Here is a 15,480-nt window from a genome sequence, read left to right as displayed (position 1 = left end):
AGGAAACAGAAAATTAAAAAAGTAGTTTTTAATCTTGTTCTGATTCTGACTCAATATTGTCTAATTGTATAAAAGAACAGCAAAAGGTCCATCAAGTCTCTTGCTGACAGTTCAAATCTTCAAATGTTAAGAGAAACTGATACTATTGTTAAATAGTGTCTTTATAGCTTGCGATGCAAACTTAGGTGGAGGGTTTCATGACTGTGTATTAAACCGCTGGCAAACAAATGTGTTTAAACCTCATTATTATACATTGGTGTCTTCAGGGATTTGTAAACAGTATCATCATATGACTCTGTATTGTACTATTGCAACTAAGCCTTACAGTTAATATGTTGGTGTAAAGTGTTTGTATTCTGTATCAATGTTCAGCAGTTATGTGAGCAGTCTTTGACACATGGAATTTAGTGTAAACCACAGAGTTAGTCTTTTTCTTAAGCTTTGTTTGACTTAGCCAGAAGCTAAATGGCTAAAGCTAATGCCAGTTTAGCAGTTTATGCTTTCTGTTTTACAATTAATGAGCCACGAAACAAAATCCCACAGGGAACTACAAATGCTACATTTTTGTATTTGTTTGTCATTCGATTTCCATCAAGCTTAAAGAAGAATCAACTAAAGCACTAAAAAAAGCACTTTTTTCTTTCATTTCTATTATCTGATAACTTTATTTGGGGGGGGGGTTGAGAATGTCTGTTTTTTGTAAGTGACTTAAAACTTCAGACTAACATTTTGTATTTTTGTTTAATTCTGGGTTGAATGTTTTGTTTTTTATTTTTTTGTTTTGTATTTTACATGTTCAATTAAAAGTTTGAATCCCAAATTGATCTCCATTTTATTTAATATTCAGATTTATGGCTTTTGATTGTGGTGTTTTTGTTTCGTTTTTTTTATGTCTTATTAAAAAAAACTTTAATCTGAAATAATTCATTGGCAAAAAATAAACTCTCCAAAATAAGATGTTCTTTTAAATATAAATTATGACAAATTTTAAAAAATAAAATTGCACATGAAGTAGACAGCTTCACTTACTTTAGTTTGATCTCACTTTAATTTCCAAATGTTTTTTCTTTTGTGGGTTTTTTTTTTTTTTTTTTTTTTTGGATGCCACTTGCTAATACCATCATGCCTCAGCCAAGTACTCTTTAAAAATAGTTTCCTGACTTTCTTTCAGTGTGTCCTGTTTTTGCTCGGGTTTGATTTTTGCCTTGTTGACGTCACTGTGAACATTTTTCTCTCCTCCTTTTGTGTCTTTTGGATTTGAGGTTTTTATAAAATGGTTTCTTGTATGGATAGGTGTAATGTTTTTTAAATTGTGTAATTTCTATTGTTGAAATGTGATGTACATGTGTTTAAGTAAAATCAAATATGGTACCTTAACAGTGTGTGGCTTTTTAGTGCAGTACCTGCATCATGCTTTAGGTGGCATCACATTTGTGCCTAATATATCGGCTTCACAATGTAGGAACTCCAGCAACACTTAAGGGAAGATGAACAACTGATACAACTTTTATCTCCCTCCACCTTGGAAGTAGGTGAAGTTGTGCCAGAAATGTTTTGCTCTAATATATTGGCTTACCACAGATGTTTTTTTTAAAAGGCCACAAGTGTACATAATAGTCCGATACCAGTCACTTTTCATTTAATTTAACTTTAAAGTATATTGATCAGATGCATAACTCTAGACTTTCACTGTAAAAGAAAAGATGGCCTAAAAATAAAACAATTTTACAGAGATAATAATTCTGTATGGTTTTATACTCTGTATAATTTTCATGTACGTACATTTCCAGTGCATTCTGTTTTCAAAGTCATCGTGGACACTAATGGTAATACATTTAGCTACAGCACAACTCTTGCTCTTTAAACAGTGACTGAAATGTGTTTTCCGATATGCTCTTACGTCTAAAAACTTCAGCTTATTGCAGCTGTTCAATATAAACTTACCACAAACAGTAAAATTATTTCTTTGTTGCTTCTTGTTTATTCTTGTTATTCTTATACAGGAGAGCCTGTTTATTTCCCCTTACATGGTGCTACATTTGTCAGGAAAATGTGGGCTTCAGTATGTCAGCAACAAAACTCAGGTAGGCTGTTCAAATTCAAATTTTATTGGTCACACACACAACCATACACAGTATGACATGTGGAGAAATGCTTATTGCTGTCCAATGCCCAACCAGTAAATGACAGTAAGAACTGACAGTAAGATTTACAGATTACTACAAAATTTACAGATTTTAACTTACAGTAAATTCTTAGTAATTTACAGTAAAAATATGCAAATAACAGTTTACCAAAGAAATTATGAATAAAAATAAATTATAAATTTTAAGAAGTGTGCAAAAAAACAAACAAACAAACAGTGCGTTTGATGATGTGATGTGTGTGAGAGAGTCCAGTCCTACACCTGGTTCAGGACCCGAATAACCTGGGGAAAGAAGCTCCTCCTCATTCTCTCTGTTTTGGCCTTAAGGGAGCAAAAGCACTTCCCAGACCTCAACACTGAGAAGAGTCCATTGTTGGGATGCGAGAGGTCCATCATAATCTTCCTGGCTTTAGTCTTTCACCACTTGGTGTAGATGGACAGCAGGTCAGGAAGCTCTGATAGAATGATGCGTTCAGCTGAGCGCACCACTTTTTGCAGATCCGGTCAGTCCTGCTTGAGGCTGGATGCTGGCTGTGGTTTTTAAACGAGGCTCATTAAGGAGCCCAAAGTGTGCCAGGAAAATTTCCCTCACACCATTACATGACCAACAAGAATCATTTATACAAGCCAGGATGGATCTATGCTTTCATGTTGTGGTTCTTACACTAGCACCTTCTGTCACCACAGAAATTGACACTCACCAGACATGCATAATGGACCTTCCATGACCTTCCAAGCTATATAGTTTATGTCTTCCATATTTCCAACTATATCCATAATCACATACTGTGTATGCTACCATTGTATATAGTATATTATCTTACTTTTTTTCATTGATTGTACTTAATTGTATTTTTGTATTTCCTTCATATATCTGTACCTGAGCTGAGGTGACGCAAAAATTTCCCCATTGTGGGATCAATAAAGTCTTATCTTATCTTATCTTATCTTATCTTATCTTATCTTATCTTTTGGCAAGCCCATGTGTATGAGCCTCACTTTCCTGTTCTAAGTGAAAGGAGCGGTCCCTATGGTGCTTTGATGCTGTAGCCCATCTGCTCCAAGTTTCTGTGTGTGTTGTGTTCAGAGATGTTCTTTTGGACACCTTGGTTGTAAGCAGTGGTTATTTGAATCACTGTGGTCTATATATGAGTGGTTCTAGCAGGCAGACCAAATTTAGAAGAGAGAGTCTTCATCCACAGATTTTATTATTGTAATCTATTATTCTATTTAAAAAGCAGTAGAGTACCATTACATGTTATGTAGCAGTCCAATGAATACCGTAGAACTTGTAATGAAAGAACTGTAAAAGAATTGCATTTTTAATCTACATTTTATTCAATGCATGCACATCTTTAATTTAAAAATATACAAAGATGAACGAATTTAACTGCTAAGAGTCATTTTTTTAAACTTTTATTACATTTGTATTACTTTCATATGAACTGTTTTGTTGGGATACTAATTTTTAAAATCGAATTTAAATCAAGCAAAATCATAAATGGTAAATGGAAATTGTTCAGGCACAAGTTTTAGCTAGCTTTTGACCACAATCCCCAGGACGCCACCGGAGACTCCGTCATAGTCTTTAAACCAATAGTGGCGCATCTGTGAGTCACGTGACACGCAGCGCAGCAGATTTGAATTATTTGTGAAATTCTCTGCTTCCACGTCGCTGTTTGAATGCGAAGCAAAAAAGATTTTTGAGGTTTCGGAGGAAATAGAGGTTTGTATTTTAACTTGAATAAAACATTTTCTCCATGGAAATTGTTGGACCATAAAATTATCGAAAATGAATCTTTAAATTGTGAGTTTTACGCTCTTGTCCGTTATTGTTTGACATAGGTGGATTGCTAAAGAGCTAACGTTAAAGTTAGCATGATAGTCAAAATGGTCGTTTCTAAATTCGCTGGTTTCACTGTTTGTCAGTGTTGGTGTAAAGTTGAATGTTTTTAGGCTATTGTGATAGTAAATCTTCACGTCTGATCTGTTTTCAGAGACGAACAAGCTTACGGATGGACTGTCGAGCTAACAGCGGTGAGTAAGCATTCAGTGACCGTCAGATATCGTACCGTGTGTTTTTAAGCGTTTCATCACTAATCACTTTGATTGTGTCTCAGTAGATGTGTTCTTTCTGCCTGATGAGAAGTTTGACTTTGATGTTTCTCTGTCGCCTGCCAGGTAAAAATCAAAGAGAGTTTCTATCGAGGTACTGCCAGGAGTTCAGTCACGCACTTTTCTTTTATTTCCGCATTTAAATTCCCACAACGTCCTCTGATTGTCCGGCTGCCAACATCCAGAAGACGTGTTTGACATGTGATCTTGCACTAATAAGGTTTACATGCAGGATTTGATCTGCAGCACAGTATAATAACGGACAATATGTAAGCTAATGAAAACTAAACTGAAATGAGCAAACCCACACAAAAAGTCAAATTGACAAAGTAATAAACTATTAACAAGAATATAAAACAACCATTAAAACTAATGAACAGTATAAAATTAGTAAAACAACATGTGTCCCAATAGTTCTGTTGTCTTCAACTGTAAATAAGTTTAAGTGAATGTCAACAACTTTTGCAAAACTCTGAACATCCTGAGGTATCTTAAAAGTCAGTTTTAACTGAGTAAAAACCATCAAGGAACTCCGCATTTTAACCCTCAACTGTAAAATGCGGATGGGTATTGTCATCACCCTGCTGGCCGGGCAGGATGGCAGTTGACGTGGACATGCAAGTTTCTCTAAGGATACCCTCAATACCATCACCCATTTTAGATGTAAGCTCTGTAATGTATCATATTAGACCTTGAGTTATTGGTTTAAAAAAAAATCCCTCTAAAGTTTGTTTGGGCGTGTGATTTCTAATTCAAACTACTTAAGTGCATAATATATCTTAATAATTTAAAGCAAAATAAGTTTACTTTGGTTTTGCCTTTATAGCTCCAAATTTAATTTTAGTAATAACTTGAACTCTTTTTCTCTTCTTTTGTTATGTCGGCATGACACGATTGCTCCACATCACTCTTGCTTTATTTTAAGAAATGCTTTATTTTTTTTAAAACTGTGTGTAGTCAGCTCCTTGATGTTTAAAGTTTAATTGCTGTGAACTGTTTGTTACTCTTGCTGTGACTTATGCACTAATGTCCTTGTGCTCTACAGCTCTAGGGGTGATGAAGCTGAAGATGAGGTGTTTGTTGGTCCAGTCAGTCATAAAGAGAAGTGTGTTTCCGTTAATGTGGCGTCTCCCCTCGAGAACCATAGCATAACCTGGAGCCCGCTGACGGGAGAACAGCTGGAGGCTGTGTGTCAGGAAGCCCACAGACTAGCAAGTCAGCTGCAGAGCACTGTGTCACACGATGAGAACAGAGACGCCACCAGTGTGACCATGGACACCATGACTGAGCAAGAGGAGTTTGTCGAGGATGCTGAGACCAGACTTGGTCTCCTTGCTCAGACCACCAGTGGAGTCAGCCCAAACAAACGACAGACCTTCTGTGTGCAGGACAGTCCACTGAAGCAGCTGCCGCCCGTCATCCAGCGCCAACTGCAGAGAGGCAGCGGCTCCAGCATCACTTCATCTATCCGCCCCACTATCACCCCAGCTTCGTCTACCCGCCCTACTTCAAAAAGCAGACTCAGCACCTGCAGCCCTGTGATCCAAGCCAAAGCTCAGCCCAGAACTGCACTTCGAGGGAAATCTGCACTAGGTGTTGCTGTTGTGCTGCCGAGCAAACCAACCATTCCAGTGACTTCCTGTTCAACCAACAAGAGCAGAGTGGAAAAGACCAAACTGCAACCACCCAACAGAGTAAGATTTGAGTTTTTAATTCACCCAGTATCGCTGTTTTCTGGAAGCAGCCTTTGACAGATACCTAATAGGCTTTCTCTGAATCAGTCTTCTCCGAACCCGCCTCTCCTCCCACACTTCCACTACATTTTCATGGCGGTGTGGAAGCGTGTCACATTAAAGGCTTCTCTGTATACCTTTGGCTCTGAGAAGAGAGCGCCGTTTCTGGATCATGTCTTCATATGTATTCCTCCTTGCATAATGTAACTTTGGATTTGGGACAGCAAATGGTTCCATAATTTCTGGAAGTGTTCCTGAGCCCGTGCAGTTTCCATGACAGAATCGTGGGTATTTGGGGTATTTTTAATGCCCGAAGAATACAAGCAGTATTTATTTTCTGCTTTATTCCTTGCATGGAAAATGTTTATGATTGATTTCTTTGTTGAACATGCTTTTAAAAAGCAACATTTAAAAAAAACAAAAGATTGTAAACATTTCCAATGAATTTCTTTAAAATGGATAAGGTGCATTTTCGAATAAGTACTTGACACCTTAAAGATACGAACTGAACACTCCTGTTCCTGTTTTAAAAAGCTTGTTGCTATATTTATACATTACCTTTTGTTTTAAAGAAACCATTCAATAGATGCAAGTGTGATGTTACAGTTACATAACAGATTAATAAATTTGTATTAAACCAGTTCATAACGTGATCCTTCCTAGAAAAACTTACAATCTTCTTAAGACTTATTAAAGTAGCAAAAATAAATAGATGAAACAGATTCCTAACCAGGAAGCAAATGTAATAAAATAAACAGAAACACAACCAGAACTGACTTTATATGAGCTTTTCTCCTTTTATTAAAATTTTTATTTTGTGTGTAGATAGTTTAGTAAGAAGTTGTTGGCTTAAAAGCGCCCTATCAACAGATTACAGATGATCTGTTACCTATTACCTGTTTCAGGCAGTGGGCAGTTGGAGGCAAAGCCCGTCTTCTTGTCCCCCTAAAAGGGCGGAGTCGTCTGAGGATTTGCTCTCAGATTCAGCGAGCGTGGCCTCTGACATCAGTGATAGCTCCCTCAACTCCAGTCTGTTGGGAAAACGCGCACTTCCTCGGCCAACCAAGGTAAAGGTAACTGTCTGCATGTTCAAATAGTTCAGTGCAGTGTTTTCGGATTGGGAAAAACATTTACGTTTACTTTGAGTGATATTTACCTGCTGACTTTATTTCTCACTTTGTAAATGAGGTTAACAAAAAACAATAATTATGGAGCTGAAGCGCTTTGATAGGAGTCATGTAGAAGCATCTGAGTCAAGCTTTTTATATTTCCCCCATTTTTTTTTTATAGCATAGCCTTTTTAACTATGAATCATTAAAAGAATAATGTGTGAAATCTCATCACTAGATGTCAGTAGATTGCATTCAAATGAATTTTGTTTTCTTACCCCTACCAATTCAAATGCATAATCCTAGCTATGGTGGCCTCTGTATGACAAGCAACTGTCATTGCCATTCAGATGTAGTGAGTAGGCTATCAGCTTACCTCTGCTGTCAATGTTTCCATGTCTGTTTACCCTGGAGGAGGCCATAAATAGTATAGCAATACTGCAACACCTCAGCAATACTGAGGTGAGTTTTTGAGGATATTTTTAAGCTTTGACTTCAGTTTAGGAAAAGGGGATGAGGTGGAGATGAGGGAGGAGAAGAGAGCAGGGGAGGAGGAGGAGAAAGTGATTATCCACATGTACAAATGTTAAATTGTCAGATATCGTGAAAGAGCCATTCAGGATTTTTAAATTAAAAGTAACTTATAAGGGGTGTGGCCAGTCTATAGCCACATACATAAAACACGATTAGGAGGAACAGATGTCCACCTCGCCCACTGTAGTCATGATCAACATAGCAGCTTCCACAAACCAGTGCCCACTCCTCTATATTTTTAATGCATTTTACTATGAACACATCAATTTTTTTGAAAACTTAATTAAAATAATGGGCGGCACGGTGGTTAGCACTGTTGCCGCACAGCAAGAAGATCCTGAGTTCAATTCCAACATCAGGCCGGGGTCTTTCTGTGTGGAGTTTGCATGTTTTCCCCGTGTTTGCGTGGGTTCCCTCCGGGTACTCCGGCTTCCTCCCACCGTCCAAAGACATGCAGCTTGTGGGGATAGGTTAATTGGATTATCCAAATTGCCACTAGGTGTGAATGTGCGAGTGAATGTGAATGTGAATGGTTGTCTGTCCCTGTGTGTTGGCCCTGCGACAGTGGCGACCTGTTCAGGGTGTACCCCGCCTCTAGCCCTATGACAGCCGGGATAGGCTCCAGCGCCCCCCGCGACCCTGAAAAGGAGAAGCGGAAGCGAATGGATGGATGAATTAAAATAACATTGCTGTATTATTAACTAGAGATGGACTGATCCGATATTACGTATCGTATCGGTCTGATACTGACCTAAATTACTGGATTGGATATCGGAGAGAGATTTAAAAAAAAAAAAAAAAAAAAAAAAAAAAGTAATCCGATCCAAAGTATCACAAAATCACCTCACAAAACACGCTGCTTGGTGTAACCCAGCTCAGCGCATTGGAGCAGTATGTGTCACGTGATAGAGCGGCTGTTGTCTGCGAGACCTGTCGGTGGTCTGGTGGAGCATTTGGCGCCTCGCTACATGCTTCCAAACCGCAGCATTTCATCTCAGAGAAAACTATCCCAGAGAAGTAAAGTGTGTAAGTGCATCTCTGAATGTTTGCATAGTATTTCCACATTAAGCTTAACAACTGATATATGGAGCCACAGCTGGACTGGCCATCGAAGTTCCATATTGAGGCGAAAAGGAAGCAATTTGTCCCGTACTTCAGCTAGAATGGGGGGGGAAAGGCACAAAAAAAGGCAGGAGTTATTCTGTCTTTGCTGCACAGCTGCCTCTTCTTCTCTCATTCTCTCCCCTCTCTCTCCTGTTGCTACTTCAATCATGAAACTGATCAATGATCAGCTGATCGGCTTTTCTGTCGCAAGTCCCGTCTTACTTGTTTATTTATCACCCACTTTGCACCAGAAAGAGGAAACCAGTGGATAAACAACAGCTGCACATTTAAGCTTGATCAGCTGTTGTTAAACTTGATTTAATATTACTTTCTAGTATCAGCTGATGTTTGCTGGAGCCACAGCTGTAAAAGCTGCTGGTCATGATATCGGTTTGGATATGTGGTGAGAGGGAAACATGAAGATGAAACCAGGAGATGTCCTTACTGAATCATCAGAGCTGAACAGGTGATGGAGAAACAGGTTTACCTTTTAGGTGACATGAATGAGTTGAAGGGAAGTTATGAACTGTTTCTGAGAGACAAATAACACCAGGATCCTTTTTTACGTAGCTGACAGCTGGTGACTGCAGGGGTGGGTCTAGCAAAGTTTTGCCAGGGGGGCCAGGTGGGGCATTAACAAGGAAAGGGGGGTACAAAGAAATACTTTTCTTTGTTATTTCATTTAAAATGACTAACTTTTAATAAATAATTATCTGACCAAAGTGGTCATATGATTAAATGTATAGAAATCCATTATTGTATATAGTAACTATTAAATCTAATATACATCCTACTAAGCTATAGTACATCTTTCTTCTGTTGAAGAAAGATGTTGAATCTATATAAATATTGTAGAAAAATAATTGATTTCTGTGCATTTGTTTTACATGTGCATTAAATTAAAGTTGATTAAGCATTGTGAGGTGGAGGGTGGGGGGGTGGTTCTCTAATATTTTTGCTGGGAGTTGGCAACCCTATTAATTAGGTTGTTTAATATTTCTGCTAAGTACTCTTTAATATACCAGAATAGGGAGGATGGTGCAGCTTTAAGTTTATTAGATTGATCAGTTTTGCTGAACTATAAAATATTTTGGGTGCAGTGTGTTTCTTGCATACAAGTATAACAGAATAGCTTTAGTGTTGTTGTTTTTTAAAACTTCAATATGAACTTGTACAAAATGCAACAACATATTTATAAAAAACAGTTTTATTGATTAAAAAAAATACACTATATCGGCTTCATATCGTTATCGGCAGATATGCAAAGTTAAGATATCGGTATCGGACATAAAGTGATATTGTGCCATCTCTATTATTAACAGGACGTTTTTATGTTTGAGAATTATCGTAGGTCATTTTTAACAATTCAAAGGAAAGACCTTTAAAATACAAACTCACTGCAATGTCTGTAGAAGGTAAACAAAGGTTACGTCTGACCCATAGACTACATATAAAAGATAAACATAGATAAATATGTAAAATCACTCATTTGTTTTGGTCATGATTGTGTTTCCTTCCAGCAGAGTGGAGTGAGGAACCTGTCAGGTGGGAAAGCACAGCGTCTTCAGACCAGGAGAAAGAACACGTCCTCATCATCCTCCTCTGTATCCAGCTTCAACTCCAGCATCTCTCTTTCCCCGGCTAAAGGTATGCTCACTGCACAATGGTAACAGGAGCTACATGCTAGTATGTTTTTTTTTTTTTAATAAAAAGGGAATACTGTGAGATCTCATTTTTCCTCTAGTTTAATTCAAAAGGCTAAGCTTTAAAATTTATGTTTTAATTATTATCATTAGCTCATGAAAATCTGAAATCGTCAAAAATTATTAGACGTTTATTATTGTTATTATTATTAATAATAATAATAATAATAATAATAATAATAATAATAATAAACTTAATTGGGGAAAAAAGATTTTGAATCAGTCTGTGATGTGGAGGCTTTGGTGAAGCCCAGGTTTTTTTTTTTTATTGTAGCAGCTTTAAGCTTGTCTGAATTTTTGGGCTGACTGTTTCTCATCCTCTTAAATATCTCATAGACAGTCTGAGGTATTGTCGCAAGGAAGTTCAGGCTCCATCTGTTGGTGGTTTTGGCACTGTATGTAGGTCCTGCTGGAAAGAATATCTCCGTAAAGCTTTTTATCAGATGGAAGCATGAATTACTCTAAAATCCCCTGAATTGATATTGTAGTCACTAGAACACAGTGCAACAACACTAAAACAGAGAGACTGCAAAAGGTTAACATTTGATTTCAGACAACTTGCACTCTGAGTTTACATGTGGTGGGTACATCTGAATGCAGCATTTGAAGTAGGATGAGTGCTATAAATAGGCTTGTGGAGGGAGGTCCTCTAGGTCAGAGTAAATTGGAATGTAAACACAATAAGGTGTTCTCTCCAACTAGCTTAGATTGGTTCTGGTTGGTAGCTTGAAAATGATTTGATCTCTGTCCTGGATGAGTACGTGCGAAGGTTTTATTTGGATGATCGTTTAAAGATTTACTGTACAGCTAAATGGTTAAATATCTACCCTGTTTCACCATCTGTTGCTGCTCTCAGGCAAGGTGAAGTCTACTCTTAACGGGAATCTGAGCAGCTCCACTGGCCCAGCACCCCGCAAAGTGAACAGCCTCAGCAGGCCACGCAGGTCCACCATCTACAGTGCTGCAGAGTCGGTGTCCTCCACTGCCGCTGGCCGCCGCTCAATATCGACACAGGCCAAGAAGCTGTCTGAGGCGGAGAGTGGCAATGATGCCAAATCCACTCCTCACAAGAGCGCTGAAGCCACGCCCCCCAAAAGACCTGCCTCCAACCTCACCACCTCCACAAGTCGGCTGCAGAGCGGACCGAAGGCCAAATCTAAACCTGAGGCGGTGGTCCTACCTACACCAAGCACAGGAGGCAAAGGTGTTCACCATGCAAATGGTGAGAAAGTGATGATTAACTCTGAGATATTTGGACATGACAAATAATGGACTAACATCTAACTCATAAATTGAGTGAAACTGACCTTCTGTCTCGGGGTTAAAAAAAAATCCAGTTTTTGTTTTGTTTAGTTTTTTTTTTCCTTCCCTTTTTGATGGCTTTTGCTGAGTTACCATTGTTAATGTGGGCTTTTTTTCTTCACTGGTGACACTGATGGATCAGCGTGCTCTCAGTGGCAGTATAAATAGTTACATGGCTTTGGTGATGTTAGTTTTTTTGCAACAACCAGTGTAGTGACTATAAACCAGGCTTTGAAAGGGCTTCTTCCTTTCCAAGTGCTACTTGTAGGGGATTTACTGATTGATGGGGTTTTCTCTTTAATTTTGTCAGGTGTTTGCCTTGCAGTAATAACATGCATTGAGAAAACTGTTAATTTGATTTGAGTTCAAAGCAAGATTTTCAGCTTCAGTTTTTCACACTCTGACATGTCTGTCTCACTGTCTTTGTTTTGTCTTTAGATGTCTCAAAGGTGTTGAAGCCAAAGAGGCTGATGTCACTTAACGGCATGGACAGGTAGATGGCAGTACACATATAATTCCTGACACTGTTAAATCTCTGCTGGGTTCTATGTTCCTTCAGTGTTTGATCGAGATGTTGGAGCTGAATGTTACCTGACAGATCAGTGATACTGTAAACTCCTTCTCTTTTAGTCTTCCTCAAAAGCCATCTGCTGGTCCGCTAACACCTTCTGCTATCACATGCAAGTCACTGCAGATGAAGCCACGACGCCCCTCTGCCCTCCCCACTCCAGTTAGACGCAAGGCTTCACTCATTCCCTCTCCAACGCCCAAACCTCCAGCCCTCTCTGACTCTGTCCCCACCTCATATACCAAGCAGCACAGCTGTAGGTAAGATGCTAGAGGCTGCCTTCTAACTGGTCCTTTGCAGATCACCTGGTTGCTCCTTTGACTTCACATGCAGGTGTGTCATTCTTTATTTGTGTCTATATTTGTGTGTGCACAGCCCCACCCTCACCAATGCACAGGAGGAGGAGGAGCTTATTGATGCACCTGAAATTCAGCCCTTCTGTCTAGAGGATGATCCCCCTACCACCACACCCTCAAACAACCAACAGACTGACCAATCAGAGCCCATGGATCCTGGAGCACTGATTCTGGATGAATCAGTGCCCAATGAAAACCTGATTGAACTGGAGCTTAAAGAGGACAGCAACAGCAAGACACAGGAGGTCAGAGGTCACACAGTATACACCATCATAATACAACAGTTATAATCAGGGAAAAAAATTATTTGAACCCCAGCTGTTTTTGTGATTTTCCCCACTAGCAAAGAAATGATCCTTCTATAATTTCAATGGTAGGTTTATTTGAACAGTGAGAGAAAGAACAATAACAACAAAAATCCAGAAAAGTGCATTTCCAAAAAAATAATTAGCATTTTCATGAAGGACATAAGTATTTGATTTTTGCAAAACACACTTTAGTACTTGATGGCAGAACCTTTGTTGTAAAGCACATGGGTCAGACCTGTTTTGTAGTTGGCCACAAGTTTTGCACACATCTCAGGGGGGATTTTGTCCCACTCCTCTCTGCAGATCCTCTCAAAGTCATTAATGTTTCGTGGCTGATGTTTGGCAACTGGAACCTTCAGCTCCCTCCATAGATTTTCTGTGGGAGTAAGACCTGGGGACTGACTAGGCCACTCCAAGACCTTAACACGCTTCTTCTTTAGCCAAAGTTTCCTCCACATGTTCAGGTTCCAGCGCATAACAGGAACAAGCACTGGTACTCTGGTTATATCACCATATGAGATCAAAGGGTTAAACTACACAAGTCTCCTTTTTTGCTTTAATACCAGGTTATCTTCTATTATCGACTCCTTTGAGGTTAAAATGATTTGGAGCCTGACAGATGACCAGATGATTCAGATGCTCTGTAGCTGTATAAGTTGCTTCATAATGGTTTAGAAAACAACAAAAATTATAATGAATTGTTGCCACACACTCAAAGTTCATTTGCTGTCCAGAGTCAAACTCTTGCATCTTCACTTGTTCAGTCTGATCTGCTGGAGCTGCAGAGCAACTTCAGAGATGATCATCTCACACTCAGTTTTTTTGCTCAGGTTCTCCTTTTGGATCTTCCACCACCCACCCTGCCTCCTCAAGAGAAGCTGCTCATTGACTTGACCAACACCCCTGACTTCATCCGGAGCAATAATAAGACTTGCAGTGCAGCTCAGGTAACTTTCACCTCATCTGGGGATAACACCCAAGTCCTTTTTAGAATCTATCAGTCTATTTAAATTTGTTCATATACCCATTAAGAATTATTGGGATATTTTAATTGGAATTTTAAGAGAGTAGTTAATGGTGCTTTCAGTTATTGTTTGAATGCTCACTTTTCCCACCGACTATTATTAATTTTTTAACCTGTGATCAGTGATATGCCACATACCTGTAAAGTGAAATACAGAATCATTTGTTTGTCACCAAATTTTCTCACCTTAACTGAAGAACACATTTATGACCTGTACCACATAGTAGACTCAATAATTTTTGAGAGAATTCCTGTAATGGCTACTTTCACCTGCCCTTAACTTCACCTGTCAAGTGACACTGTTAACCACGGTTAACTACACCACTGGATGTCTCAGCAATAATGCTCCAAAACACAAAGATAAATTAAGAGAGGCCCAGTTGAGTGACTACAGCTGGCGAAGGTGAAGAAATGTAATGGCTACAGCTGCCTTTTAAGACTATTTATCGATCAAAGCAGCCATGCCTTCAGTCCAATATCCAGGAAAGACAAACTCCACTAGATTTTTAGTTTTTGAATATGTAGTATTTCAACAGATTTGTTTCACTGTGATGCAGTTTGTTCGTTTGGTGCTTCAGATTTCAGTAACCTTGTACCCAAAGCAGCTCTGTAACTGTGCATTTGTTGTTTTCAGCTGATTGATTTGAGCTCTCCGCTTATCAAGTGGAGTCCTGAGGACAAGACTGAGAACAATGCTCCCCTCATCAACCTGTCCTTCTGATCGTCATCCTCCTTAAGTACTGGATCTGTGCACATTACTGAACCACCACCTCTCCGTCTTCAGAAACTCTAATAATCCAACTGATTCTGAGTTTTTAATCAGTGGAGTCTTTCCTACAGTGGAGTACACAAACATAAATGTTTTACATAAAATATTCTGAAATTGCTCAGGTGTCTCTACAACTAATTGTACTTTTATTTCTCTTGATTTTGCTGCTTATTGTTGGAATAAATCTTGTTAATGATGTTGTAAACACTCCAGTGATCCTGGCTTCCTGAAGTTCACTTGAAGAAGAAATATTTATATAATATGCATAGATAATAATATAGATCAACTTTACTATGTGTTCAAAGTCAGAGTTGCACTGCAGAAAAAGGACTTGTCAGCTGACTGGCAGAACATGGTTTTAGATATAAAAACAGGACAGTTTCATTATCAATGAGGAGGAATTCCTTGAAGTGACAAAGGTGTCACTCGACTGAGACCTGGAGACCTATGAAAGGGAGGTATATAAACATAACATATCTGCAATGCAGGGAATAAGTCGCTTCAATATTCATACACTATCAAAAGTCACTGGAGTTACCTGGTGTTTTATGTAAAAATCAGACAATGTTTGATTTAGGCTAAAATGTGTTTGTGTATGAGAAACGAATGAATCTCACTCATCTTTGCAGTGATGAAATGCAGGCTTCTGAAGAGTTTTTGCAACAATTGCAAGGCAGTAATTGTAGTTTATGGAGAACTGCGACTGTAT

General features: G+C 38.7%; 1 protein-coding gene across 2 annotated transcripts; it reads left to right on the top strand.

Moving 5' to 3' along the window:
• Positions 1 to 4,161: 4,161 nt before the first annotated feature.
• On the top strand, positions 4,162 to 14,723 carry gtse1 (G-2 and S-phase expressed 1). Of its 2 annotated transcripts, none has more exons than XM_085357772.1 (11): positions 4,162 to 4,183; positions 4,270 to 4,327; positions 5,307 to 5,955; positions 6,900 to 7,061; positions 10,262 to 10,388; positions 11,301 to 11,666; positions 12,185 to 12,239; positions 12,377 to 12,574; positions 12,690 to 12,915; positions 13,809 to 13,925; positions 14,637 to 14,723. In XM_085357772.1, exons 1-11 carry the CDS (start codon positions 4,162 to 4,164, stop codon positions 14,721 to 14,723), a joined length of 2,067 nt encoding a protein of 688 aa, XP_085213898.1. The 2 variants fall into 2 exon arrangements, with proteins under 2 accessions (XP_085213898.1, XP_085213897.1); XM_085357771.1 differs by having other exon boundaries at positions 6,900 to 7,067.
• The last annotated feature ends 757 nt before the right edge of the window (positions 14,724 to 15,480 follow it).

The sequence above is a fragment of the Diplotaxodon limnothrissa genome, linkage group LG7 (genome assembly GCF_057381915.1).
Source record: "Diplotaxodon limnothrissa isolate DT_005_m linkage group LG7, D_limnothrissa_male_GT1.1, whole genome shotgun sequence".
NCBI lineage: Eukaryota > Metazoa > Chordata > Actinopteri > Cichliformes > Cichlidae > Diplotaxodon > Diplotaxodon limnothrissa.
This window is presented reverse-complemented; position numbering and strand designations above follow the sequence as displayed.